The sequence below is a fragment of the Danio aesculapii genome, chromosome 25 (assembly GCF_903798145.1).
Source record: "Danio aesculapii chromosome 25, fDanAes4.1, whole genome shotgun sequence".
In the NCBI taxonomy this organism is placed as follows: domain Eukaryota; kingdom Metazoa; phylum Chordata; class Actinopteri; order Cypriniformes; family Danionidae; genus Danio; species Danio aesculapii.
This window is the reverse complement of record NC_079459.1, coordinates 25,625,371-25,653,071: the sequence shown is the minus strand read 5'-3', so window position 1 is coordinate 25,653,071 and position 27,701 is coordinate 25,625,371. Positions and strand designations below refer to the sequence as shown.

The 27,701-nt window shown below is 35.7% G+C and overlaps 1 protein-coding gene across 2 annotated transcripts in view; it reads left to right on the top strand.

Annotated features, from left to right (window-relative positions):
• Positions 1-27,701, top strand: part of LOC130219172 (cytosolic carboxypeptidase 4) — a 304,487-nt gene that overhangs the window by 142,486 nt on the left and 134,300 nt on the right. For both annotated transcript variants that reach the window (XM_056451477.1, XM_056451478.1), the window contains exon 19: positions 26,568-26,748. In XM_056451477.1, coding sequence (XP_056307452.1) covers positions 26,568-26,748 — 181 coding nt within the window. The remainder of the gene's footprint in view (positions 1-26,567; positions 26,749-27,701) is intronic.

Here is a 27,701-nt window from a genome sequence, read left to right as displayed (position 1 = left end):
TCTTGTCAGAGGAGGAGTTGAGGAGCTAGGATGTGGGTGGCTGGATGGGTGGGTGAGTGGGTGGATGTGGGGAGGACACCGGGAGATGGGATGACGGTGTTTGACTCACTGTCTGAACTTTTCATTCGTTGGCATAACATATGTTTAAAAGAAGCAGGAAGGCACATAAAGATTGAGAGGAAGGCAGGTTGTTGTGAGAGTCATTCTATGGGCTATATTTTATTGATCTAGGTGCAAAGTCTAAAGCGCATGGCACAAAAGCATTAGAGCCATGTCCAAATCCACTTTTGCTATTTTAAGGACAGAAAAATTCGGTTTGGTGACGGGTGGTCTAACAGGGTTGTGCTTATTTTCCTAATGAGTTATGAGTGTGTTTTGAGCATAAAGTGCATTAAACTAATCAGAGTATCATCTCCCATTCCCTTTAAGGGTGCTTTCACATCTGTGGTTTGGTTCATTTGGTGCGGTATCACAATGTACCATTTGTTGCCAAGGGCCGTTTTTGGGTCCTTTTCACACCATACTGATTGCTTTGGTCTGAAGCAGTTATAAAGAACCAATATGCAGTCATGTACCAAAATCCACATCACTCATTGGCTAGATGTTATCAAACGTATTTCCTAAACTACTTTTCGATTGGTCAGAATTAACTTGCGAGAAAATGCCAGTGGAGCTCCGGCAGGTAAACAAACTGGCAGACACAAAATATTGCTTTTTACTATGGAAGGACAACTGCACTGGCTGATTGTTTCCCTGGTCATAGTATACTATATAGTTTGTATACATCACTTTAGACAAGCAATACATTTCGAGAACGAAGCGTGGCACTCGAGTGCGATTGCTACATTCACACCTGCCCAAACGAACTGCACCAAGAGGGAAAAGGAACTCTAGTGCGATTCAACTAAACTAAATAAGGCAGGTGTGAAAACACCCAAAAGCCACCTGTCCACTCCACACGGCAAACGACAAGCGACAGACCTGAAGTCATTCTTTCCAATGGAGAGTAGTCCTGGATCTGCGTGGAGTTTCGATCTTCTCCGTATGCGGAAAATTCTGATCCCATTTGAACCCCTGCGACTAGGCCGTATGCGACCGGTCGACAGGATGTGATGTATACCAGTGTTGTCTAAGCAGATCTATGCACATGAGATGAGAAAAACATTTTTTTTTCATTATTTTTTTAATCAGAATAAAGGTCTATAATAAAAATATATATATGTATATTCATAAATGAGTAATAAAAAATCAGCTTCTCTCCCATGGTGCATGAAAAAACAGAAAATTCTGTGAGACTGCCACAAGGGGGGCGTATTCCGACAGTCGTGTTCTAATGTCGTGTGCAGTGGAAAGGCGGATTTAGAGTCAGTTGCATACATTTGCTGTTTACATGGCGGACGTGTAAGTGGAAAAACTGAAAGCTTCACTAGAGAGAAAACAGTTAAACAGACCAACTGCAGCGCGAGGATAAAAAATCAGCCTCCTCCATTTGGCCTCTTTACTTTACTTTTACTCTTTACTCCTTTACTTCGGTGGATAAGGAAACAGTGTTGTACGCACTTCACTCAAGACATTCATTAGCCTACATAATTAATTTTGTTTGTTAATCGCAAAGATTTGTTTTAAAACTATTTTTAAATTCAGTTCTATATTCCAGCAAATGAATAAATGAACAATAATAACGAAGTGTGGTCAAAAAACTGAGTTATATCCAAACACACATCTTATTCCGTTGCCCCATATGGTGATGCATGCACACGCTAACCTGATTTCACCAAGTAGGACATGTTCCTGGATTAACATCTGTGTTGATCCTTGAACAACACTCCAATCAGCCAATCAGAACTTAGGGATAGGTTTATTGATTATGTTAAGTTTAGGTTTACGGTTAGGTTATTGCATTTCTACATGATTGCTATCCAACTATTATTCCACTTTGATTTTTGGAATAATTACCAGTTAAGGTTGAGTTTAGGGGTAGGGAATAGGTATGGATTACATTTTCAAACAAAAATGATGTTAATCCAGGATCACATTGTACTTGCGAAATCATGACATGCGTGATGCATATGTCTCCAGAACCTGACAGGTGGACAAATTTAAACTTGTTTTTATAAAAAAAATATAAATATGCATATAATTAATAATACTACTAATAATAACATTATATAACTGCAAATTGTCATGAATAAACTGAAAAAAGCTACTATTTGCTATTTCAACAAAGTGGCGCAAAATATGAAAATTACTGTTGCGCTGGTCTGAAAATAGCAACAAAATCACGCCATAAACATCTTGCAGCTTATTGCACTGGGTGTATGATGGGACCCCTCCTTTTTAGACCATGGCTGTTCAATATGCGCTCTTCAGCGATCTTGTGTCCTCGTGTAACATCATCATCAACCACCAAAGTTCAGGTTCAAAACTCAAAACCGCAAAAACGGAGGACACGTGAAAGTTCCCAGATGCGTTCTTGATATCGAGGATGCACCGATGCAGACTTGAGCTCCGAACTTGTGCTAGAAGTCCCAGAAGTCATTGTGACTGGAGGTGGGAGGCGCATCATTTTATATAGATTTATTATTAAAGTTCAGAAATATAACTTATTTAGCTCAGGGGATTCCCTAAATGAAATAAACATTACCATGAAAATCGTAATAAAGGCATAAACACATGGGAGTTTATTTGCTGAAATTTGTATTAAATCTGTTTTATTTGTATTGTGCAGCGTATATTTGTAAAGTCTTTAAGCATAGTATATATTGTGAAAAGGGGAAAAACAATAAAGTGAAGGTCGTGTGACCATCAGCAACAATGCAACATCTCTTTTCTCAGAGGATGCGTTCTGTGTTCTCGCGGTCTCCCGAGTTTGTTCTTCCAAGGTGTCCTGGCAAGACTGGTCCGTTCTCTGCATTCTTTGAATTGAAATCAGCCCAGTACACCCATGGGTTTACAAAATGGCACAAATGGATTTTCTATTTAAACAAAGTGGCGCAAAATGCAAAAAAATTGATGTTGCTCTGGTCCGAAAATAGCAGCGAATCACGTCATACACGTCTTGCTCCTTATTGCGCCAGGTGTATGATAGGGGCCAATATGTTTTCCGTGTCAATCCCACTCCCTTTTTTATATTTAGTATTATATTATCTAAGTACACAGGTTTCTATAAGGTTGTACATTGTACTATAATATTACTGGTTATAGATTTTTTATTACTTAATAAAAATATATTTCTAAATTTGTTAAAAAAAAAAAAAAATAAAAATAAAATAAAAAATATATATATATATATATATATATATATATATATATATATATATATATATATATATATATATATATATATATATATATAACTGTAAACAGTTTCATGTGTAAACAGTACTCTGTAATCTGATAACATCCGCGTGGGGCAGTAATGTGTTCTGACATTTTTAGTTCTGTCATTTTCACCTTGGCCCACTTTCAGCATTCACACAATCATATTAATCCCAACCGAAGCGTCGTTCGTAAGCAGCGACTCATGGGTCACCCCGTCTTCAGTCGGCACTCGCATTACACCTGGCAGGTGTGACTGTCAGCTGCAGGTGAAACCGCAGAGATGGATGTCTGAGACTGAAGGGGGATCCAGAGGGACATGCTGAGACATGCTGACCCAGCCGAGGGCCTCCTCCGCTGGGTAGAGCTGCGTTCAGCACACCCTGATGAATATGGAGGCAAGACATCTGCAGCGAACTCCCCATAGGCCCACACTGAGCATCTGGACTCGGCTGGACGTCCCGTTTTCGATCAACCGTTGCTCCGACATACTGCAAAGTGACCCGTTGACAATTCCCAATGACTGGCGAACACGGTGACCCACTCGCTAACTCCAGACTGCTGTCATTGATCAAAGACTGTTGTTAGCATGAGTATGTTAGCTTTGCTTGTGTGTTAATCACAGATTTAACAACCGTTTGTTTTCTGTTTATCTACGACTTTTTAGCTTTTTTATTCGGCAGAGGTGGGTAGAGTATCAACTCAAGTAAAAATACAAGTATATTTGCGGAAATTTGTACTCAAGTAAAAGTAACAATCTTAAAAATCACTCAAGTAAGAGTAAAAGAGTATCTGATGAAAAAATTACTCAGGTAAATAGTTACTAGTTACTTTTCATTATATTTACAGTTAAAGTCAGAATTATTAGCCACCCTGATTTATTAGACCCCTGTTTATTTTTTCCCCCAATTTCTGTTTAGCGGAGAGATTTTTTTTTTAAACACATTTGTAAACATAATAGTTTTAATAACTCAGTTCTAATAACTGATTTATTTTATCTTTGCCACGATGACAGTACATAATATTTGACTAGATATTTTTCAAGACACTTCTATACATATTAAAGTGACACTTAAAGGCTTAACTAGGTTAATTAGTTTAACCAGGCAGGATTGGGTAATTAGGCAAGTTATTGTATAATGGTGGTTCGTTTGGTAGACTATCAAAAAAAAATATATATGGCTTAAATGGAGCTAATAATATTGTCCTTAAAATGGGGTTTAAAAAATTAATAACTGCTTTTATTCTAGCCGAAATAAAACAAATAAGACTTTCTTCAGAAGAAAATTTTTTATCAGACATACAGTGAAAATTTCCATGCTCTGGTAAACATTGTTTAAGATAATTTAAAAAAGAAAAAAAAATTCAAAGGGGGGCTAATAATTCCGACATCAGTTGTAAATAATATATATAGTTGAAGTCAAAATTATTTGCTCTCCTGTGAATTTTCTTTTTCAAATATTTCCCAAATGATGCTTCAAAGAGCAAGGAATTTTTCACAGTGTTTTCTATATTATTTTTTTTTTCTGGTGAATGTCTTGTTTTATATTGGCTAAAATAAAAGCTGTTTGGTAACACTTTATAATAACTACACACTATGAACCATTTATTAAGCATTAGCAAATAGGGAATTTGTTATTTGCTACATAATAAACATTAGTAAGCAGTTTATAATTGCAGCTACAAATGCTCTAGTCATGTGTAATGTGCTTAATGCTTGTGTGATCATACTTTGTTTATGATTCGTTTTTCATTACTAAATTAAGTATCGCATTATTTACAAACCAGATATTTAAACATAGTTGGTGGTATTTTAAGATCATCCAGAATGACTTAGTAAATGATTAATAAACTATTTAAATTAACATTTAATAATTCTTATTATTCAGGCATATACTAATGGTTAATTTGTATGTTAATAAATGCTTTATTAACTCAACTTCATCCAGTATTGTGACCTAATCTAAAGTGAGGACTATCTATGCTTTATAAATCCCCTATAAAGGACAATTAAAGGCTCAGTTAAATTCTAAATAGGAAAAAAGAAAATAAATGACTTTATTCATTTCTATTCATCTGAAGATACACAAATGAATCTGTATCTCTGCAATCTTAACTAAAATCAAATTACTGTACGGTTTAAACATAGCTAAGTAACATGTTGCATCATATTATATTGTTAAATTATTACATTGTTTTTCAGATAAACAAGTATGTTCACTTAGCATGTTTCTTAAATATCTGCAAACATATTATGGTATTTTTATGCTTTAGAAGAGTCAAAAACTTACATACAGCACCTTTAATGTGTAATTTACTTACATAATGTAAACTACTACGTAAAAAATAGTGATTAAACATTGATACGTTCTAATACAGTTGAATATAGATATAAGTGGTCTAGCAAATGTGAAGGAAATAGTTTTGCCCTCAGTTGATGCTCAGTAGTGTTGTGACAGCCACTGCAGCAGTCAAACACAGCCTCACCACAGTCAATAGCATCCAGCGAGACACACGCACACACACACACACATACTCGCTCACCTCATCCATCTGTCACCGTCCTGCTGAGTGTGTCGTCCCAGCTGACACCATGCCGAAACATCACAGTGCATTTCATTAATCTGAACATCCGCACTAAAAAACCTCCTCCAACAGGAAGAGGCTGTCAGGAATCACACACACACACACACACACACACACTGTATAGATGAACTCATCTCACTTGTTATAAGAGCGTGTCTATCTATCTATCTATCTATCTATCTATCTATCTATCTATCTATCTATCTATCTATCTATCTATCTATCTATCTATCTATCTATCTATCTATCTATCTATCTATCTATCTATCTATCTATCTATCTATCTATCTATTTATCTGTCTGTCTATCTATCTGTCTGTCTGTCTGTCTGTCTGTCTGTTCTATTATTCTAGTGGTTCCATCCATCCATCCATCGTTCTATTATCCTTGCGGTTCCATCCATCCATCCATCCATCCATCCATCCATCCATCCATCCATCCATCCATCCATCCATCCATCCATCCATCCATCCATACATACAGTACATACATACATACATACATACATACATACATACATCCATACATCGTTCTATTATTCTAGCGGCCCTATCCATCCATCCAACTATCGTTCAATTATTCTAGTGGTTCTATCCACCCATCCATCCATTGTTCTATTATCCTTGCGGTTCCATCCATCCATCCATCCATCCATCCATCCATCCATCCATCCATCGTTCTATTATTCTAGCGGTCCTATCCATCCATCCTACTATCGTTCAGTTATTCTAGTGGTTCTATCCACCCACCCATCCATCGTTCTATTATCCTAGCGGTTCCATCCATCCATCCATCCATCCATCCATCCATCCATCCATCCATCCATCCATCCTTTTAGCGGTCCTATCCATCCATCCAACTATCGTTCTATTATTCTATCAGTTCTATCCATCCATCCATCCATCCATCCATCAATCTATTATTCTATTATTCTAGTGGTTTTATCTACCCATCCATCCATCGTTCTATTATTCTAGCGGTTCCATCCATCCATCCATTCATCCATCCATCCATTGTTCTATTATTCTAGTGGTTCTATTCATCCATCCATCTATTATTCTATTATTTTAGTGGTTCTATCTACCCATCCATCCATCGTTCTATTTTTCTAGTGGTTCCATCCATCCATCCATCTTTCTATTATTCTAACAATTCTATCCATCCATCCATTGTTCTATTATTCAGGTGGTTCTATCCATCCATCATTCTATTATTTTAGCAATTCCATCCATCCATCCATCCATCCATCTTTCGATTATTCTAGCTGTTCTATCCATTCATCCATCCATCCATCCATCCATCGTTCTATTATTATACCGGATCTATCTATTGTTCTATCCATCCTTCTATCTATAGTTCTGACATTTTCTATAATTGTCTTGTCTGTTCATCTATTATTCATTTTCTCTATTTATTTTCTCAAGGAATTTGTTATTTCATTAATATGAATATATTTAACTCAATCTGTTTTAATACAGTTAAAATAATTATCTGCCTGTGTTTGTGTGCACACATTTGCTTTAAAAATTTACACTCTTTCACGGAACAACCTGCAAACAATTGAACATGAACACACTTACCAGTTTAACCCCTTCCTCTTGAACTGTACACATGCGGCGGCAATCTGTGACAGAATACATCAACAAACTCTGACATTTGCTGTCGGAGGATTACACCTTAATTAACACACTGGGCTTTAGCGGCATTAACACATGAGCTTTGCCTTTACACATAGTGGGATTTTCATAATCACTTTACAATTCTCTCTCAGACGCGAGCCTTATGTGAACTCCCGTCCATGGCGTTATTGAATTAACGGCCTCAGATATGATTAACCGTAATCATGGCACCACGTCAATCACTACAAACAAATGAAGCCACTTTTAATAAGGAAGCCATTGTGGAACGAGGACACACGTCAGCTTTTGTTTATTATTTAAATTGTATATAGCTGACCGACATGCATTAATAAATGCTGCTGCTATTCAACCGAATGAACTTAACAGCTTAATTTGTGCTTCATGTATTTGCATAACTCTCAGGGATTCTCGCAGGCTTCTAATTAAACAAATCCCTTTGATTAGCTCTACCTGTAAACAACACCAGCATACTGTACATTCACACTTTTGTGCTATTTTTATTTTATTTTTTTACAAAAGCAGCAGTGAAAATGTCTTTCAGCGTTCCTTGAATAACAAATATGTCATGTTACATAAGGAAAGCAATTTTAGTTGGCTGTTATTTGTGTACGTTGCCTTGAGGTGTGTATCACTAAACAGACAGGTGATAATTTTTTGGAATTATGTATTTGGGACACTTTGGGCGCATGCTGTGCGAGAAATGAAACTTGCGGAAAATAAAAAATTAAGAGGCTACTTGGAAAAAAAAATCTGCAGTTTCTCTGGGTTTATGATTTATACAGTGTTGCCAACTATTTTCAATGAAAAGGCGTTAAACTCTGACTGAAAAGTCTCAAAAATTTGCTAGATTACATCAAACGGAAATTTGCATATTACTGACGTCATCACGTCCAATCATTTCTGTTTGTTTAACAGCCTGTGGTTAATAAAGGGGTATTTATATTTGCAATACGCTTTATATATGGATATCAACTTAACTAAATGTGTTGCTGTTTGAATACAGTATACTTAACACAATCTCATGGCAATTCGTAACTTTTTGATTTAGTTGCTAATTCGTATGAATTCTAATGATCTAATTTGAACAATTTAGTATGATTTGCTCATGCCCCAATGATGGTTGGGTTTAGGGGTGGGGTTAGGTGCCACGCCTCCTCTTTAAATTCATACAATTTCATACAACTGAATTCGAACGACGAATTCGAACGAATTAGCCACTAAACTGACAAAACGTAAAATACTTCAGGCTGATCAGGCTGGTATATCAGAATAGATGTGTAGTGAATTTGCAGTAATCTCTAAGAAGTTCCAAGACTGTCACTAAAATATCCGTCAATGTGAACAAGAAAATAATAAATGAAAATAAATTAAATTGTTAAATATAAAACAAAGGAGGGCGACACAGTGGCACAGTAGGTAGTGCTGTTGCCTCACAGCAAGAAGGTTGCTGGTTCAAGCCTCGGCTCAGTCAGTTGGCATTGCTGTGTGGAGTTTGCATGTTCTCCCTGTGTTTGCGTGGGTTTCCTCCGGGTGCTCCTTTTCCCCCCACAGTCCAAAGACATGCGGTACAGGTGAATTGGGTAGGCTAAATTGTCCGTAGTGTATGAGTGTAAATGAGTGTGTGTGGATGTTTCCCAGAAATGAGTTGCAGCTGGAAGTGCATCCGCTGCGTAAAACGTGCTGGATAAGTTGGCAGTTCATTCCTCTGTGGCGACCCCAGATTAATAAAGGGACTAAGCTGAAAAGAAAATGAATGAATGAATGAAACAAAGGAGAAACAGATCAGTTTGACTGTACGAGGTAAATACCTCACACTCGCGGTGCTGAATCATTTGCCGTTAGTACACAGAGGGGTGATTTGCTCTCAGGTTGCAGGTGGGAGAGATTGCTGTACGAGGACTAGGTGGCCTGTAAGTGCTATGAGGCGGGGGAGGAGCATCACCAGCAGCTTGTTGAGAAGAATAGGAGCGGTACAGTACGGACACATGAGAGTCTATAAAAATCTCCAACAAAACCAAAAAAAGTAGCTAGATAAATCTTTTCTTTTTCTGGATTGCTTTTTAAAACTGTCGGTTGGTTTTAGGAAAGTGGGTGGGTGGGTCAATCCGTGCTTTTGAAAACACTATTGGTTGGGTTTATGGAAGGAGGAGGGTGGGTCAGTTGGTCGGTCAGTCAGTCAGTCATTCAGTAAGTCCGTCTACAGCAACCTCTGGTGGATTTACGTGAAAACAGCGTGTGAATGGCACTCGCGAGAGAAATTTGAGATCTCAAAGCATAAGCAGCCTCTAGTGGATTTGTGAAAACAAAAACTGCAAAAAAAAAATGTACCTTCTGGGGCGTATTTAACGCTCTCCAGAAATGTATATAGCGGTACGTTTTTAGAATGGGCATGTGTTGTGACATTATGATGACAACATAATTAGTCATGAATCTGTCATAAACATGAGGTTAGTATAATTTTCATAATTTATTTTTCTGATCATTTTTTTCAGTTGACCAAACTGAATATGTTATTAAAATGCCCCTTTAAAAATGTCAATACTCTGTTAAATAATGTAATAACAGTGTCATTAATATTTAAAGACATTTAACAACATTTTAATGAAAAAATAAAATTTTTACCACTATTGACATCAATAAAAAATATTAGCAACACTGCAATAAAATCCATGACACAATTATAATGAGTTTATGACAATCATATTCAAGACAGATTTATGACAAGTTATGTTGTCTTGATAATGTCAAGTTGCCATAACATAGACTTCTCAAACAATGTATTTTTTTTTCTAACTGTGCATTTAAAATGACATAACTAAGAGAATGAGACTTAATGACATCTCTTTAATATTCATGGCGTCTGTCATGTCATGATTATAAAGGTTTCAAGTCTTATGAACACCCCTCCGAGTAAAATGTTCCCAAAACATTTTGAGTATGTTCAGAAGACACATGCTGAGTGTTATGATTGCCAGTGGTGTTGTCTCCGCTGGTGATTTACTTCCTGTAGTTTGTTTCAATTTTCTATATGAGAGATTAGTGCTGAACTAACTACAACTCCCAGAAATCCCTGCGCTCATCAACTCCTGCAACAGCTGACAATAATCCGGACAATCACACACAGACACAGCTGCTGATCATCTACACTGATTACAAGGACTATAAATACACCTCACCTTCATTTACACTTTGCTGGGTCTTGTTTCAGTATGAACATTACAAAGCTGCTTTCTGGTTTGTTTTCCCATGTTTTGATTCTTGCTCTGTTTTGATTCTTTATCGCCTAGTCTGACCTGTTTACTGACCACGATTATTGGATTGCCCTTGTGTTACTGTTTTGATCCTGTTTCTGACCTCTGCCTGCATGACCTCAAATATTAAACTGCATTTGGATCCTCAAGTCTGATCTCAGTGTCTGCTTCGTTACACTGAGTTTCATAACAATATGACTATATATTTGAAAGATACAATGATTTTTTTATAAATGAATTTTAACTAGTCAACATAAAAAATGCTGGAATCAGATGATCTAGATTATCTAAAAGATAATTTTTTGGCAAGACTTAAATTACATGGCCAGAAATCCTATGCAAAAACGAGTTATTTTCCATATCACCTGACTGCTAGGTAACACAAACCAAATTTAGGCAGATTATACTAGACCGATTCAGGAGGTATAGCCTCAGGTCCACTTTTTTGGGAGCTTTTTGTGAAATTTGTTGGGACATTGCTTACTGACCTGGCTACAATTGTATCTATATGTAGAATAGTCTGGGACATTCTATAGTTTGATTTTCTTTCTCTGAAACCATCTTAAGAGTTTCCTTGGCTGTGTTTTGGATCATTGTCTTGCTGAAATGTCCACCCTGGTTTCATCTTCATCATCTTGGTGACATAGATGTTGGACTGAAGCAGCTAATGTTTATTTACAATGATGAAAGGAAGAGATAATAACGGGATAATTACTGAGCGATTTCAGCTGCTGTCTGGGCTTTCATTGCCTTTCTACACCTCCCTTTCTTCATGTGTTTAATACTTTTTTCTATATCATGTAATTTTATCACACATAACTCCATTTTTAGTACAGTCTGAGCACTGGTGTGAAAACCCTCCTGAAATCTCTCCGTTTATTACTATTTATTTGTGTTTTCTGAAAATAAAAATCATACGTTTTGGATTAAAACAGCACAATTTTATTCTATTCAATGACCTTACATGACTCGAAAAAATGAATAGAAAATTCAGCGTGTTGCAATATAGGCATGACACAATTACATCATTAAACATACATTTATTTGGCTGCGGCATGAAAAACTGATAAACATGTTCCAGCTGTTAACGCTTCAGAAAAGCCCTTTGAGCGTGTAACAGAAATACAGGCCTTCTTATCTGTTAGTCACGTTGGGCATGGCTTCTGCTGACAGTCAGTGATAAATCCTATTTGCAATACCTTTCTGTTTGCATTTGACTCTGCATTAACTGAATCTGTCCTGCATTGGCACGAGTCCTACATGCTTCTTTCTGTCTTTCTCTTTTAATATCACCATCTGTGCTGTCTCTCCGTCCATCATGTTCGCAAAGTCTCTTCAAATAGACATCATAACCCCCATTTCAACCCCGGTCTACTGGAAGGAATACAAAAACTGGGATACATTAGCTGAAATAATAGCATCGCCGCTCGGAATTATAGTTTTTTTGCAGCTAAAATCCTGCTGGAGTTGAGATCTGTTAGAACTGACATGTTTTTCTCATTGATTTTAGAGCTGAAGGATGATGTAACTGATTCCTGAGAGTTTTTCGTAATTAGATACGGGAGTGTTTTTTTTTTTTCAACCCAGGCGTATTCTGAAAACGTACCTCTATATACATTTCTAGAGACTGCCAAAAATGTCCCAAGAGCTAAATTTTTTTTGGAGTTTTTGTTTTTGCGAATACACCAGAGGCCGCTTTGGACGCTTTTTGAGATTTCAAATTTCTCTTGCGAGTGCCGTTCGTGCCTGCTGTTCTCCTGTAAATCCACCAGAGGCCGCTGTCGACTGTTTGACTGACTGAATGACTGACTGACCGATCGACTGACCCACCCTCCTCCTTCCCTAAACCCAACTAATAGTATTTTAAAAATCAGAGATTGACCTGTATTTTTTATCACTGTGGACCGGTCAACGCTGAAAAATTTTACCGGGGCTCGGGTGGGTTGGGGGTTGTGGTTCTACATAGATCAGGGTGTTTGCAGGGTCTTAAAAAGTATTAAAAGTTGATAAATCAATTATGAGAAAATTAAGGCCCTTAAAAGGTATTAAAAAGTATTAATCTCGTTTTTAAAAACCTTGACGAGGTATTTAATTTTGTTTAAGCGTTGTCCAAAGTGTTAGACTCCAAACAAGCTTAAATATATTTCTTTTCCTTGATTCACGTAATTGGTTCGGGCCAGGGTGCGTCCGGCCAAGCTCCTCCTTCTGGGTGATGTCACATAATTTGCGACAAACATGGGAAGGTGATGTGACGGTGATGCTCTCCACATGTAGCGAAACCATAGAGCAAAACAGATGGGAAAATGTACGTTTGCGTACTCCTGGTTGGAGAAAGACAAGTTTAAACAGTGGCTGAAGCTTTTTGCTGAAAACAACCGTGTAATTTATTCTTCCGAGCTTATCTGAGTTCTGTTGCATGGTTGTGCTCTTGATTTATTTAACTACAACTGTTTATAAACAACTGTTTATTAAGTTAAAGGTTTGACACTGATTAGAACTTAAAGAGTGATGAGGTCTTAAAATATTCTGAGAAGGTCTTTAAAAAGTCTTAAAAAGGTATTGAAATTACCTTTAGGATTCCTGCAAATACCCTGTAGATTGCTAGGCGACCATCAACGTTTTCTCAGACGATGACAAGCTGTCAAAACACTGCTGCAACTCTGCTACAAATTTTATTTATGGAGAAAATTTAAAAGTGTTTGGGTCCTCTGTGTTTGTCTGAAGTAATTAGTCTATCAAAATGTGTATATTTCGTACAAAGCATTAGGCTGCTCAGTCAATTGTTGTCATGTGACTCGTGGTGCACTGGCAGCATTCTGAAAGAGGTTTTCAACTGGGTGCATCTCCAATGTAAGTTGATCTTCTTGCACGCGTATTTATATGTATGTATATATGTGTGTGTATATATATATATATATATATATATATATATATATATATATATATATATATATATATATATATATATATATATATATATATATAATGACAATGTACATATAATGTTCAACATTCAAAATTGTTGAAGGAAGGATCAAGATCCCATAATGCAATAAATGAAAGTAAATAAATAAATAAATCACATAACAAGGTATATAATTCTGTATTATATTATATTATATTATATTATATTATATTATATTATATTATATTATATAATTATTAATTATATAAATATATTGTAATATTAATGTTGTAATGTTTCAATAATTATTTGATATATTTTGTATGAATTATTTAATTATAATTAATTCATTTAAATCTAATTTCCATTTGTTAGTTTGTTTCTTTTATATTAATTAATTAATTGTATTTATTATATTAAATTTGAAATTATTACAGATAAAATCAGTCCGTTTTAGACCAAACCCCTAAATGGTTTTATTTAAAAATGGCTAAAGTATTATTTATCTTAACCATTTTACCATTTCAGCAATTTACTTAACAGCCCATGTCTATTTTTATAGCTATGTTGAATTCATACACAACAACAATAAACACGAACACATAAAATCAACCTTACGAGTCCAAATGAAAAATACAGTTATAAAAGCAGGTAATGTTGCCGTAAAATACAGACGACCTCATTGTAAAAACCCGAATGACCTCATTATAAAAACACAGACACATCCTCTTGAGTCTCCCCGCACATCGCTTTTGGCCAAACTGTCACGCTAAACGGGATTACGCTTGATAATTAACAACCCAAGAAATGAGCACGAGCGATATTCCTGTGAAACACTTTTAATTAATAAAGGGCTAAATTAAAAGCCGCATTTTCATAAGCTTTTTTTGCGGGGCAAATTCGTCTCATGATTACAAATGGACAAGTGTGATATGTTCTAATTGGACCTGATTTGCATATACAGGAAAGGATTACAGAGATTGGTTTTGATAGCTTAAGGCTGCCTTTGTGCTTCACCATCAAGAGGAGGAGACTTTTTTTTATTCCTGGGTATGTGTTTGATGAAGATTGTTAAAAATATATCCCACAGTTGAGTTTTAAATTGTATGACCAGAACATTTTTAAAGTGTGTGTGTCTGGCTTTTTAATTTGCTGTGCTTTGTTGATACCCAGTAGTTGTAGATGAAGATTAGATATAGATGTACTTTATTTAAGTGTGTAATACGACACATTAATTTATTTAAGTGTTGTGATCTAGCTAGCAACTTAGCCAGCAGATAGCTCTCTGCAACTCTCACATGGTTTCTTACTGAAGCTAAGCAGGGCTGCGGATGGGAGACAACATGGGAAAGCTTGGTTGCTGCCGGAAGTGGTGTTAGTGAGGCCTGCAGGGGGCACTCAAGCTGCAGTCTGTGTGGGTCCTAACGCCCCAGTATGGTGAAGAAGACTCTATACTGCTCAGTGATGAGATGTTCACCATGTCATAGTTGGCTTCGTCTGTCACCTCTCCACCAATTAGCTGATGTGTGGTGTGCGGTCAGACGCAGTATGGCTGCCATCGTGTCATCCAGGTAGTTGCTGCACACTGGTGGGGGATGAGGAGATTCCCCCCAAAAATGTGTAAAGCGCTATATAAATGTAAGGAATTAATTATTAATTATTAAGTTTGGGCCTAAAATCTGAGTCTAAAGGTTTAAGGCTAGTGGTAGTCTGGTTTTACATTTGCAGATGTTGTATTCATTGGGGTGTGTGAGTTTTGGTAAATTTAATTCTGAATTTGTAAATTAATCTTAATTTTATAAGTTGGGTAGTTTTGTTATACGTTTTGTTTTATGTCTGCAGACATTTAAAAATGTGTAAAATCAGCTATAAGTTTTAAAAGTTTGGGTTTAAGTCTGAGTTTCAATCTTAAAGTTCTGCTTTTGCAGACATTTTAAAATGTGTAAAATTTGTGTACGTTTTATGTAGACATAGAGAACATAGAGCACCACTTCACTTGTTCTGGTTTACTCATGGGATGTTTTTCTCCTCATGTTAATTTCCCGCTTGAGTTTAATTATTTGAACTTGCGCTGAGATGAATTTGCGTGCATTTTCGTGCATTGAATGTTTGCATTAACTTTGTATGTAACTTATTCATGTAAATATTTAACTTAAGTCTGGGTCTAAGTCTCGCGTAAGTTTGGGTCTAAGTCTAAGTTTATTATTTGAGCTTTTTGAATTTTTTAAAAAGATTTATTTTTGGCCTTTTTGCCTTTGTTAGATAGGACAGTAATGACCTGGGATTTGAACTCAAAACGCCTTGAAGTGTATGTTGCCGCGCTAACCACTAGGTTATTGCTCCGAAAAAATTTACACATTTTTAAAACTAGATGTGTAGTCTGGATCTAAATGTCATTGCACAGTGAATCTGAAAATTTTCACTAATTAAGAATATAAATACTACAGTACCTCACGTTATGTCATTCAAATCGTAATTACACATTGCCTTTCATCCATCATAAAAGAAATCTGAATAGTTTCACTATTTTTATTTTATTTTTGGCATACGTAGCAAGTGTTTTGATGTGTGTTTTAATAAGTCATTCACCATACATGCGAAAGCCAACATCTAGAATCTAGACAATTTACAGCATGTAAAACTAGCTGGAATTTTATAACTTGGGCTTAAAGACTGGCTTCAAGTCTGCAAACATTTTAATAGGGAACATTAATATAGTTTCACCAAAGTTGGTGAGTAAATCTAAGCCTAGGTTTTTAAGTCTGCAGAATTTAAGTTTGTAAAACTAGCCTAATTTTAAATTTGTTGGGATTTAGATCTGGGCCTAAGTTTGGTTTTAAATCAGAAAACTTATTAAAATGTGTAAAACTAACTTAAACTCTATGCTTTAGTCTGAGTCTGAAATTTTAAAATATGTAAAACTTCCTTAAATGTACATGTCAAAGTCTAAGTTGGTTGATATTTTAAAGTGCATACAATTTAATTTGACAAGTCTACGTCTGGATCCACATGTAATTTTATGGCCAAAAGCATTTTCTTCACTCATCACACACTCACCAGCCACTTTTTTAGGTACACCTTAGTACTGGGTCGAACCCACTTTTGCCTTCAGAACTGCCTTAATCCTTCGTGGCATAGATTCAACAAGGTACTGAAAATGTTCCTCTGAGATTTCGTTTGAATCCATTTTAGAAATTCACCCTTTATCCCGAATCTATGCAGAGTTTCAAACAGGTAACTCCACTTAACCCCATCAAAAGCTTTCTCTGCATCCAAAGGCCTTTCTCCTTTCTCTGCATCTGGTCCATATTGACATGATAGCATCACACAGTTGCTGCAGATTTGTCGAATGCACATCCATGATGTGAATCTCCTGTTTCACCACATCCCAAAGATGCTCTATTGGATTGAGATCTGGTGACTGTGGAGACCATTTGAGTACAGTGAACTCATTGTCATGTTCAAGAAACCAGTCTCATTGATCTGAGATGATTCGTGCTTTGACAAGATGGATACACTGTGGGCATAAAGTGATGGGCATGGTGAGCAACAATACTCAGGTAGGCTCAGATGTCGCAGCTGAAGTCAAGACCAGACTACGTTTTTCCAATGTTCTATTGTCCAATTTTAGTTAGCCTGTGCAAATAAGGTAGTCTCAGTTTCCTGTTCTTAGCTGACAGGAGTGGCACTCAGTGTGGTCTTCTGCTGCTGTAGCCCATCCGTCTCAAGGTTGTACGTGTTGTGCATTCAGAGATGCTCTTCTGCACACCTCGCTTGTAACGAGTGGTTATTTGAGTTACTGTTGCCTTTCTATCAGATCGAATCAGTCTAGCCATTCTCCTCTGACCTCTGGCATCAACAAGGCATTTGTGCCCACAGAACTGCTGATTGGATATTTTCGGACCATTCTTTGGAGACCCTAGAGATGGTTGTGCGTGAAAATCCCATCAGATTAGCAATTTCTGAAATACTCAGACCAACCCGTCTGGCACCAACAACCATGCCACATTCAAAGTCACTTAAATCACCTTTCTTCCCCATTCTGACGCTCAGTTTTAACAGCAGCAGATCATCTTGACCATGTCTACATGCCTAAATGCATCGAGTTGCTGCCATGTGGTTGGCTGATTAGAAATTTGCCTTAACGAGCAGTTGGACAGGTGTACCTAATAAAGTGGGCGATGAGTGTATAGTCTAAATTAGGGTGAAGGAAGTCTGAAGTCTACTGTGTGCAGACACTCAAGAAAGAAAAGTGCTCAAGTTTAGGTCTAAGTCCAAGAGCGCCATGTACACCTTATAAATCTGAGGTCTGGGAAACATTTCACACTCCAGCGAATCTTTATGGAAATCACAAACACTCAAGGAACCCATGAAACCTGTATTTTTTTCACCACATAATGTGCTGTATTAAAAACCCCACTTTCAAAAGCCTTTCCTTTGAACGTCTTAAGTGGCGTTCAACAGAGGCACATAAACCTGGCTATTTAAACCCTCACACACACATACACAAATATGAGATAAACCAGCGTGTTTTCAGGCGATGTCAGTGGGAGGCGAGTTTGCTCAGATAGCAGCAGCAGAAGAGACAAAGACACAAAAGGCAGTTTTTTTTTGCCCTCTCATCTTTCGTGTTGCTTTATATTTTCAGTTCTCTTGCTCTTTCTCTGTATACCATTTGTGTTGAAGTCAACTGTGTGCCAACGACTCCTCCGTGAAAAGGCCGACTCTTAAAGGATTGGGCTGTACTCTTCCCACTGGGAGCGTAGGAAGACTAGCGGCAAAAAAGATCTAACAGAGGACTCCATTCTCTCGTAGCTTCACGAAATACTCCTACGTCTTTGTACAATCACTATGTGTGTGTGTGTGCCAAACAACATTTATGTTATGGGCATTGAGTAAATTGTAAACGGGATCAAGGCGTAAATAGACGTGGAATGGATATGAGGAGGTTTCTTTTTCACAGACGGACTGAAATAGCTGATTGAGCTTTATTTGCACACTGCAGTTTGTAGAGCCGAGGACATTCGTTTGTTTTAAGGCATAAAATGGATTTTAATTGGAAGGATGGAGTGGATGTGGGAAAATATGAGATGATGTGGGGTTTTTAAATGGGATAGATCATGAAAATCAGACTTTATCAGTGTTATAATCAAATCCCCGGTGCATTCATCAACCCAAAAGTTGAAAAAAAGGACAATCCGGTAACTTTGTTTTGGTCTTTCTTTGTTAGCATGTGGGAAATTTTGCAGTTCAGGTTTCACTTCTAGACATAGGAAGGAGATTTTATTATGCTAAGCAGCTGTTGAATGCTTGATTCCAATTGGCTGAAGAACATTCAAAGGCGTGCAGTTTTTTCCAGGCAAACGTACAGCTAAAATAGTTCCGGGGTCTGTTGATTGCATAACAGTTTCAAATAACTATGCTGAATGATTTCAGATATCTCACACCACACAGCAGTCAAAAATCACATCAACACATAACAGATGAGCTTGCACCCAACAGCTTTGGATAAGATCCGTAAGAAACTAGTCCTACACTGGAGCTTTTTGAGGACGAGAACCAGACCATTGTTTTTAAGTGTGGTAATTGTAGTGGAATAACTGACTGTGATCTGTTGAGTTATTAAAAAATAACGCACACTTGAGGTGGTGATGTGGCCAAGACATAAAATGTGCAATACTTTTTTTTTTCCAATAATTGAATAGTCATATTTTCCTTACTTAGGGGCCGATCACACTGAAACTTCTTAAAACGAAAGGCGCACTAAAGCAGCAAGTCGTTTCATTTGACGACCATACCACCACTTAGCCTTTCCAAACTTATTTTTGCCCTCAAACAAAGAAAAAAAAACTTTGTTTGAAGTATATCAAGGCCTTTAAGACTGCACGATACTGGGAAAATATGCAATATGCGATATTGTTGTTGAGTTTTGCGATAACAATATTTCTTATGATATAACTAACTTGCAAAATACTGTTTTATCAGCAATTTAAAAAAAATAATTTATCTTATGATCATACTAAAATAAACAGGTACTTGATATTTTTCTAAGCTAATCAAATAAAAAACTGTCAAGATGCAAACATTAAGACTTTAAAACCACAGATGACTGAAAAGCTCAGAAGAAATTCACATTCTTATTAGGTTTTAGAATTTATTGTCAGCTCTATATTCACCTAACTGGACCTACTGGAGAGGTGCCGATGAAGATAGTAAAGGCCCTAGATTGGCCAGATTTGAATAAACAATCTATGCATGTAGCACATAAATTAATGTAATTTATTGCACTTCTCTGCGATATGGGTATTGCTAATACTATAATCGCCATAGCGATTCTTCGATATAATGTGCAGCTGTACTTTTGGAAGCACCAGTGAAATTTTATGCTTAAATGTTAGATTCTGTGAATACAAATATATTATTAACTATGTAGTCACATGACCTTTTTTACATTTTATGTAAAGATATTAAAAGCTCAATACTAATATTTTAATATTTATGTGCAAAGGCCAGCACATCTGAACAGGGGTGCTTTTCCAAACAACGACATAACTCATGGCTGAACTATCATAGTACAATGCAAAGTTTTGGGGAAAGAACGATGTAGTGACGAGTGTTTCCTAAAACCATAGTTTCTCTGTCGCAGATCCATTGTTTGAACCACGTTAGTTATAACGTAAAACGTCCATAGTGATGGCCTAAATGGGGTGGAGTAACGACTTCTTTAGGGAAAAAACCCATATTTTTTTGTGTGAATTATATTGTTTTACACCAGGGGTCACCAATCTCAGTCCTGGAGGGCCGGTGTCCCTGCGGGGTTTAGCTCCAACTTGCCTCAACACACCTGCCTGGATGTTTCAAGTATACCTAGTAAGTCCTTGATTAGCTTGTTCAGGTGTGTTTGATTAGAGTTGGAGCTAAAATCTGCAGGACACCGGCCCTCCAGGAACAAGTTTGGTGACCCCTGTTTTACAAGCACATGCAATTAAAAAATATTATTATCAGTAGTAAATAAAATTTTTTAGTTTTGGTAAAAACATGCACTCATTTTGCCTATTAATTGAAATATGTGCAAGTAGCACATAGCCTAAAGGGCCTATGTTTGTTTTACAAATATTATTGAGAATATTCCGTAATCTATTCTAAAACATAAAACCACTTAGCAAACACGTGTCGTAATATCATATATAAATCATATAAATCATTAATAGTTGTAATTTACAGTAGGCTATTTATTAAGAAAAGAAAAAAAAAATCCTACTTATAATAATAATAATAATAATTATTATTATTTTTATTTTTATTGTTAAGTAGGACATTGTTTATTTATTTTTTATTTTATATACAAAATTTTTTTTAAAGTCTACTTTAGCAATTTGACATTCAAACCACTGCAGAAATGTTCAACCCAACAGGCCCATGTCATATACAGTACAGATACATTTCTTGATAAATAATCTACTATTATAGGCTAAATTAAAACCATTAGGATATGCTATATATTTTTGTTTTCACAAGTTTTGGAGATGCAAAATGGTATAAATGTTTTCAAAATGCACTACAAAGGGAACGCAATTGTCAATATGAAGATCGCTAAAACTGAACTGTAAAAATACTCTGAAAGCAAATTACATGTAAGAGAGATGACCTTAATGTTGTGTTTTTTTTTTAATCATTCCAAGTGTTGGAACGTTCTAAATAATAGTGATTATATGAATAAGGTATAGGGTGGATAACTGGGAATAGAACACAACCAGAAACTATGATTCTAACTACAGCTCCAGAGGGGTAGTTGCAAGCGTACAAGTTTGCGAATGTTCTATGGAAAGATGAAATTGGGAAATGTTTGTAACAACGAAATTTGCAATCTTAGTTGGCAAAGGATGTTTTTTTGGAAATGAACCCCAGAGCAGTACTTCAAAATGACATAAATATATCCATTCGCTGTTCAGAAATGACCTGTTTGAATCTAAAAGTTGAAAGCTCTTTTGTATGACAGTTGTTATACAATCATTGTCTGACTGTGGTTTGAACATGTCAGCCTTTAATTTTTCTACTTCAGAAATACCTTTTGGCATTTAGGCTGTGTGAGATTTGCTTATTTAGTTGTTTCTGTCAGAATAGCATGTAAAGGCTCCGCCCTCTTCAGGAAAGTTGCAGCTCATTTGCATTTAAAGAGACACACAGACAAAACTCTGGTTTTGGCTCACACCGAGATAGATGTAAATATGACAAGCTGTAATAAATGATCTGTGGACTTTTTTGATCCAAAACTCTGGAGAAAACATGTTTATATGACATCTTATGAAAATGGGCATACTATGTCTCCTTTAAGCAGTGAGGACGAGGGTTTTGCAGCACACATCATCATCCGAATGCACTGAGGGCCTGGAGTCTCTGATTCCGACTTGAATTGGAATTTAAATTATCCCTGTTTTTTGCTGAACCGTAGCAGCCACTCTTGAGGGGAATTGAGCGCTGCGCATGAAGCTGATGATATTTATCAAGCATATTTTTTACTTTTGTTAGAGATACTATGCTTTTTTCTGTATTCTTTTTGGTTTGGTGGGGCTATTTTCAGCACTTCAGGGTCAATATTGTGACACTTATATGTAATGTACATTTAAAAAAATAGTAAATTAGCAGTTTTCCATATTTTTGTGATTCATGTTTTTATTTTTCAGTTTCCCTTGTTTATTTATGTTTTTCAATTGCATCATGGGACCTTGATCTCTCTTCCGATAACTTTTAACCCTGAAAATTTTGAAAAAGTGTCTTTTTGTTAATTTTTTGATAGTTTAAAGAGATACAGTTGAAGTCAGAATTATTGGCCCCCCTTTAATTATTTTTTCTTTTTTAAATAGTTCCCAAATTATGTTTAACAGAGCAAGGAAATTTTCACAGTATGTCTGATAATATTTTTCTTCTGGAGAAAGTCTTATTTGTTTTATTTCAGCTTGAATGAAAGCAGTTTTTTTTTACCATTTTAAGGTCAAAATTATTAGCCCTTTTAAGCTATTATTTTTTATCGATAGTCGACAGAACAAACCATCGTTATACAATAATTTCTTAATTACCCTAACCTGCCTAGTTAACCTAATGAACCTAGTTAAGCCTTTAAATGTCACTTTAAGCTGTATAGAAGTGTTTAGAAAAATATCTAGTCAAATATTGTACTGTCATCATGCAAAAAAAAATAAAATCAGTTATTAGAAATGAGTTATTAAAACTATTTTGTTCAGAAATCTTCTCTACGTTAAACAGAAATGGGGGGGGGGGGGGGTAAATGGGGGGCCTAATAATTTGGGGGTGGGGGTGGGTAATAATTCTGGCTTCAGCTGTATATTGTTTGGGATGGTGTTGTATATTATTTATATATTCTCTCTATTATATTTATTAAACATTATATTATTTCAAACTAGTAAAATGTCAATAAAATTGACTTTGTTAAACTGCAAAGTTGAATTTTACCTTAATACAGTTCACTACTGTAAATAAATGGAAAACACTTGTGAATCACAAAATACAGAATCTGTAAATTAACAGATTTTTTTACAGTGTACACATAGATTATGGTTTTGTAGTTTTTTTTATATGTATGTATTTAAACAATTGTTTAAAATATGTATGTTTTTATTCATTCATTCATTCATTCATTTTCTTTTCGGCTTAGTCCCTTTATTAATCCGGGGTTGCCACAGCGGAATGAACCGCCAACTTATCCAGCACATGTTTTATGCAGCGGATGCCCTTCCAGCCACAACCCATCTCTGGGAAACATCCATACACACTCACTCACACACATACGCTATGGACAATTTAGCCTTTCCAATTCACCTGTACCACATGTCTTTGGACTGTGGGGGAAACCGGAGCACCCGGAGGAAACCCACGCGAACTCAGAGAGAACATGCATACTCCACACAGAAACGTCAATTGACCCAGCCGATGCTCGAACCAGCGACCTTCTTGCTGTGAGACGACAGCACTACCTACTGCGCCACCCCCCGCCTGTATGTTTTTAATTTAATATAAAAACTAATAAACATAAACAGTGTATGAAGTATGTATACATTTAAGTATAGAGTATAATCATTAGCCTTTTTGCATTAAAGTCTGTAGAAGAGACTTTTATTCTAAGTAGATGCCAGAGCTTTTTAGTGCATCATTCCCTCATAGCAAACTAATGGTGAGAGGAGCATGGTTATGAATATTTTGGCTGAAGCCATCAAACTGGCGTCACTAGAAGAACTGCTACTCAAAAAGTGGAAGCAAGTGGTTCGTTTTTATTGAAGACCACCAAAACAAAGTTTTTTTTTTTTTTTTTTTTGTGGATTAACTAGCGCAGATTAATTGTTCACCTAAAGAATAATAGTAATAGTGTGTGTAGTGAAATTTAGATTTAACACTGACTTCACACTGACATTTAAGGATTTTTAAGCAATATATATATATATATATATATATATATATATATATATATATATATATATATATATATATATATATATATATATATATATATATATATATATCTTCTTACACCAGACATGCTTAATAATGTGCATGTCAGGTGACTGGGCTGGCCAATCCTGGAGCACCTTGACCTTCTTTGCTTTCAGGAACTTTAATGTGGAGGCTGAGGTATGAGAAGGAGCACTATTCTGCTGAAGATGCAGTTCAACAGATGATTCATCTGAAAAACCTACCTTCTGCCACTTTTCCTAATGATCAATTAATAATAATAATAAGTCATGTTATTATGTGTTGTTCTTACAACTGGTGTTGATGACAAGTATTTTGTCTGGTAGTGTGCACTACTACTGTAAATGCCGTTCCTTACTATGGCTTAATGGTATGCCTCAAAAAAAAAAGAAAGAGAAAGGGAAAATAAATCACTTCAGCCTATTTGCATAGAAGTATTCAGATTCGAAGCCGGTGAAAGAGCACATAAACAGAGGCCATGCAGAAACTCATTATGAAATTGTCAATACCAGAATCACACAAATGAGTCGCCCCTTCTTTTACCAGGGCCATAATAGTCAAGCTAAATTAAATGTTAATGTGTTTTTGATAAGCTTTGTCTGTCTTTTTTTTTGGCTTTGTAAACTTGCTTAGCTATATAATTTGCCATCCAGATGAAACTACTCAAGAGACACGTCAACTAAAAATCTGACATGCCGAAATTGCTGTGTAATGTGATTTGGACAGAAATGAAATCCATTATAGAAGTTACACAGTTCATGTCATAAATTGCATAATTGTTAAATTAAGCCACATCAGGTTTATACTCTAGATTATTGCGATAGTTAACCTATACATATATATTTGTTCTTTTTTATTTAGCTAAATTTGTTAATTTGAGGCAAACAAAAAAACTACAAGCTTATACACCTGTCAACTTTGATATTTTTGGCTTTTCAAAAACGGTTATTTTTCAGTTCAGTGTAAAGAAAGCACCCAAAAATACACTTTTAAATTTAAAATTGTATATTTGTATATTTTTAAAGGCTGTTTTCTCTGCAATGACTACTGAGCTGCAAATCTCTACTTCATCCCTTACATACACCAAACTTTACAGCTTCATTCATATTCAGAGGGTTTTTTACAGAGGGATTTGTTCATCATTTACCTGACAAAAATGTTATTGCTAAAAATGAGAAAATCACCAAAATCCTCTCTGTAAAAACCTTTGACTTTAATATGTCAAAACAATGAAGCAAATAACAATTGTAATCATAAAAGTACATCCTGACTTCACCCAGTGTTCAGAATTTTGTGTTAGACATGTTAATAAATGCTAATTTGTTCAATTTTAATGACAAAAATTATTTGCATATGAGTAACTTTTTAAAAAGCTTGTTACACGGAAAAAAATGTTTGCAACTCTTAATGTAATCAATAAACTATTTAAGCATGACGATAAATACTAGTCTTTTTTTTTTTTAACCCAAACTCACCTGCAGTGTCTAATTTAAATGAAGTTTTAAATTTAAAAATTTTGTCATCATTCACTTGTTATAAACATATCTGAGGTTGTTTTTCTGCTAAATATAAAAGACATATTGGAATCTGGTATCCACTGATTTCCATTGTCACAATCACAATCACACTCTAATGCTTGCAGATCGCTGGAGAACAACAGATTTGTTGTAATATCATGCACCTCATGCACACCAGTTCCTTATTCCCACTGATTACACACACAGATGATGGTCATTCTCATTGGTTACATAGACTATATATACACCCCAGTTTCACACACACTTTGCTGAGTCTTGTTTTTCCCTTGTCTAGTTCCTTTTGTCTAGTTTTCCGATGTTTTTGACCTTTCGTTTGTTTACCGTGTTTGATTCTTTGCCGCCTAGCCTCACCATTCGCCTGTTTTTGAACTTGATTTTTGGATTACTTTGATGTTCCTGTTTGTGACCATTGCCTGCACGACTTTCCTGTAATAAACTGCATAAGGATCTGCACAGTCGTTGTCCAACATCTGAAATCCATAGAATTAGTTTTTCCTACACTGTAAAATATGCGTTCCACACAATTCTGTATTAAAAGTGGATTGATCAGAACAAAATAAGTTGTCCTTTAAGAATTGTGTTGTTTCAACTCATTTTAAATAATTACGTAAAATAACAGATTTTTTTGTGTATTTTCTAACATTCTTCAAAATATCTTCTTTTGTGTACAACAGAAAATAGAAACTCAAAATTTGAAGGATGAGTAAATAGTTAATAACTTCTTATTTGTGGGTGAACTGTCCTTTTAAGCTACATGAATACTGTGCATTATTTAAATAGTTCATATAAAAAAATGTGTGTTTTGACATAAAATCTTGTTTCCTCTTACTGGTGTTTGTTTCAGGTAACCGGCCATGTGTTGTTCTGACTGCACGGGTTCATCCGGGAGAGAGTAACGCCAGTTGGGTTCTCAAGGGCACGCTGGAATTCCTGTGCAGTGCTGATCCAGCGGCAGAGAGTCTGAGAGAGGCTTACATCTTCAAGATCATCCCCATGCTCAACCCGGACGGGGTCATTAATGGCAAGTATGTACAGCACAAAGACACCCGCGCACCTTATGCAGAAACGCTCATTGTGTTACTTGAAAAAACTTTTGGGAAACTATGAGACTTGTGTGTTTTTGTTCATTTGGTTGGTTGGTGTCCAACAGTTTTTGAGTGCAATATTTGGCATCTTTGATCTTGATCTTGTTGTTGATGTTGGTGTAAGTTTTGTGATGAGGAATGCTGTTTCAGAAAGCTGATACTTTTTAGTTGGATTTGCTGCTTTGAAATGAATCCATATAGGATTTTAGTTTTTCTTTATGTATTGATTGGGCATGTGATAATATAACATGGAACATCAGATTTGAAAGAGCTTTTTTTATTTTTTTTTGCTTTTTTGGTTTTCTTTAAAATTTTTGTACATTTATTTATTTATTTATTTATTTTTTGTTGAAACAATGTTCCAATTTTTACACTGATTTAACTAAATTAAAATAATTGTAAAAATGGTGGCATAATTTTAGATTATTTTTATAGTTTTTTAGGATTTTAGGACAATTTTTGGTGACTGCTGAGAAGAGAAATTCTGTATTTAGTTAGAATTTTTAGAGTTTTGCTTTTCCATTTGCTTGAACATTTTTGTGCTTTTATTTATTTGTTACTTGGCAAACTTACATTTGTCACACTGTTTTAGCAGTAAATTAATTGTAAAATTGATGGAATGTTTTTAGAATAATGTTAAATTGTTGTTGTCTTTCAGGAGTAACTTTTGTATATACAGTTAAAGTAAGAATTGTTAGCCCCCCTGAATTATCACTCCCCCCCCCCCTGTTTATTTTTCCCAAATTTCTGTTTAAGGGAGAGAAGATTTTTTTCAACACATTTCTAAACATAATAGATTTAATAACTCATTTCTAATAACTTCTTTATTTCATCTTTGCCATGATGACAGTAAATAATATTTTACTAGATATTTTTAAGACACTTCTATATAG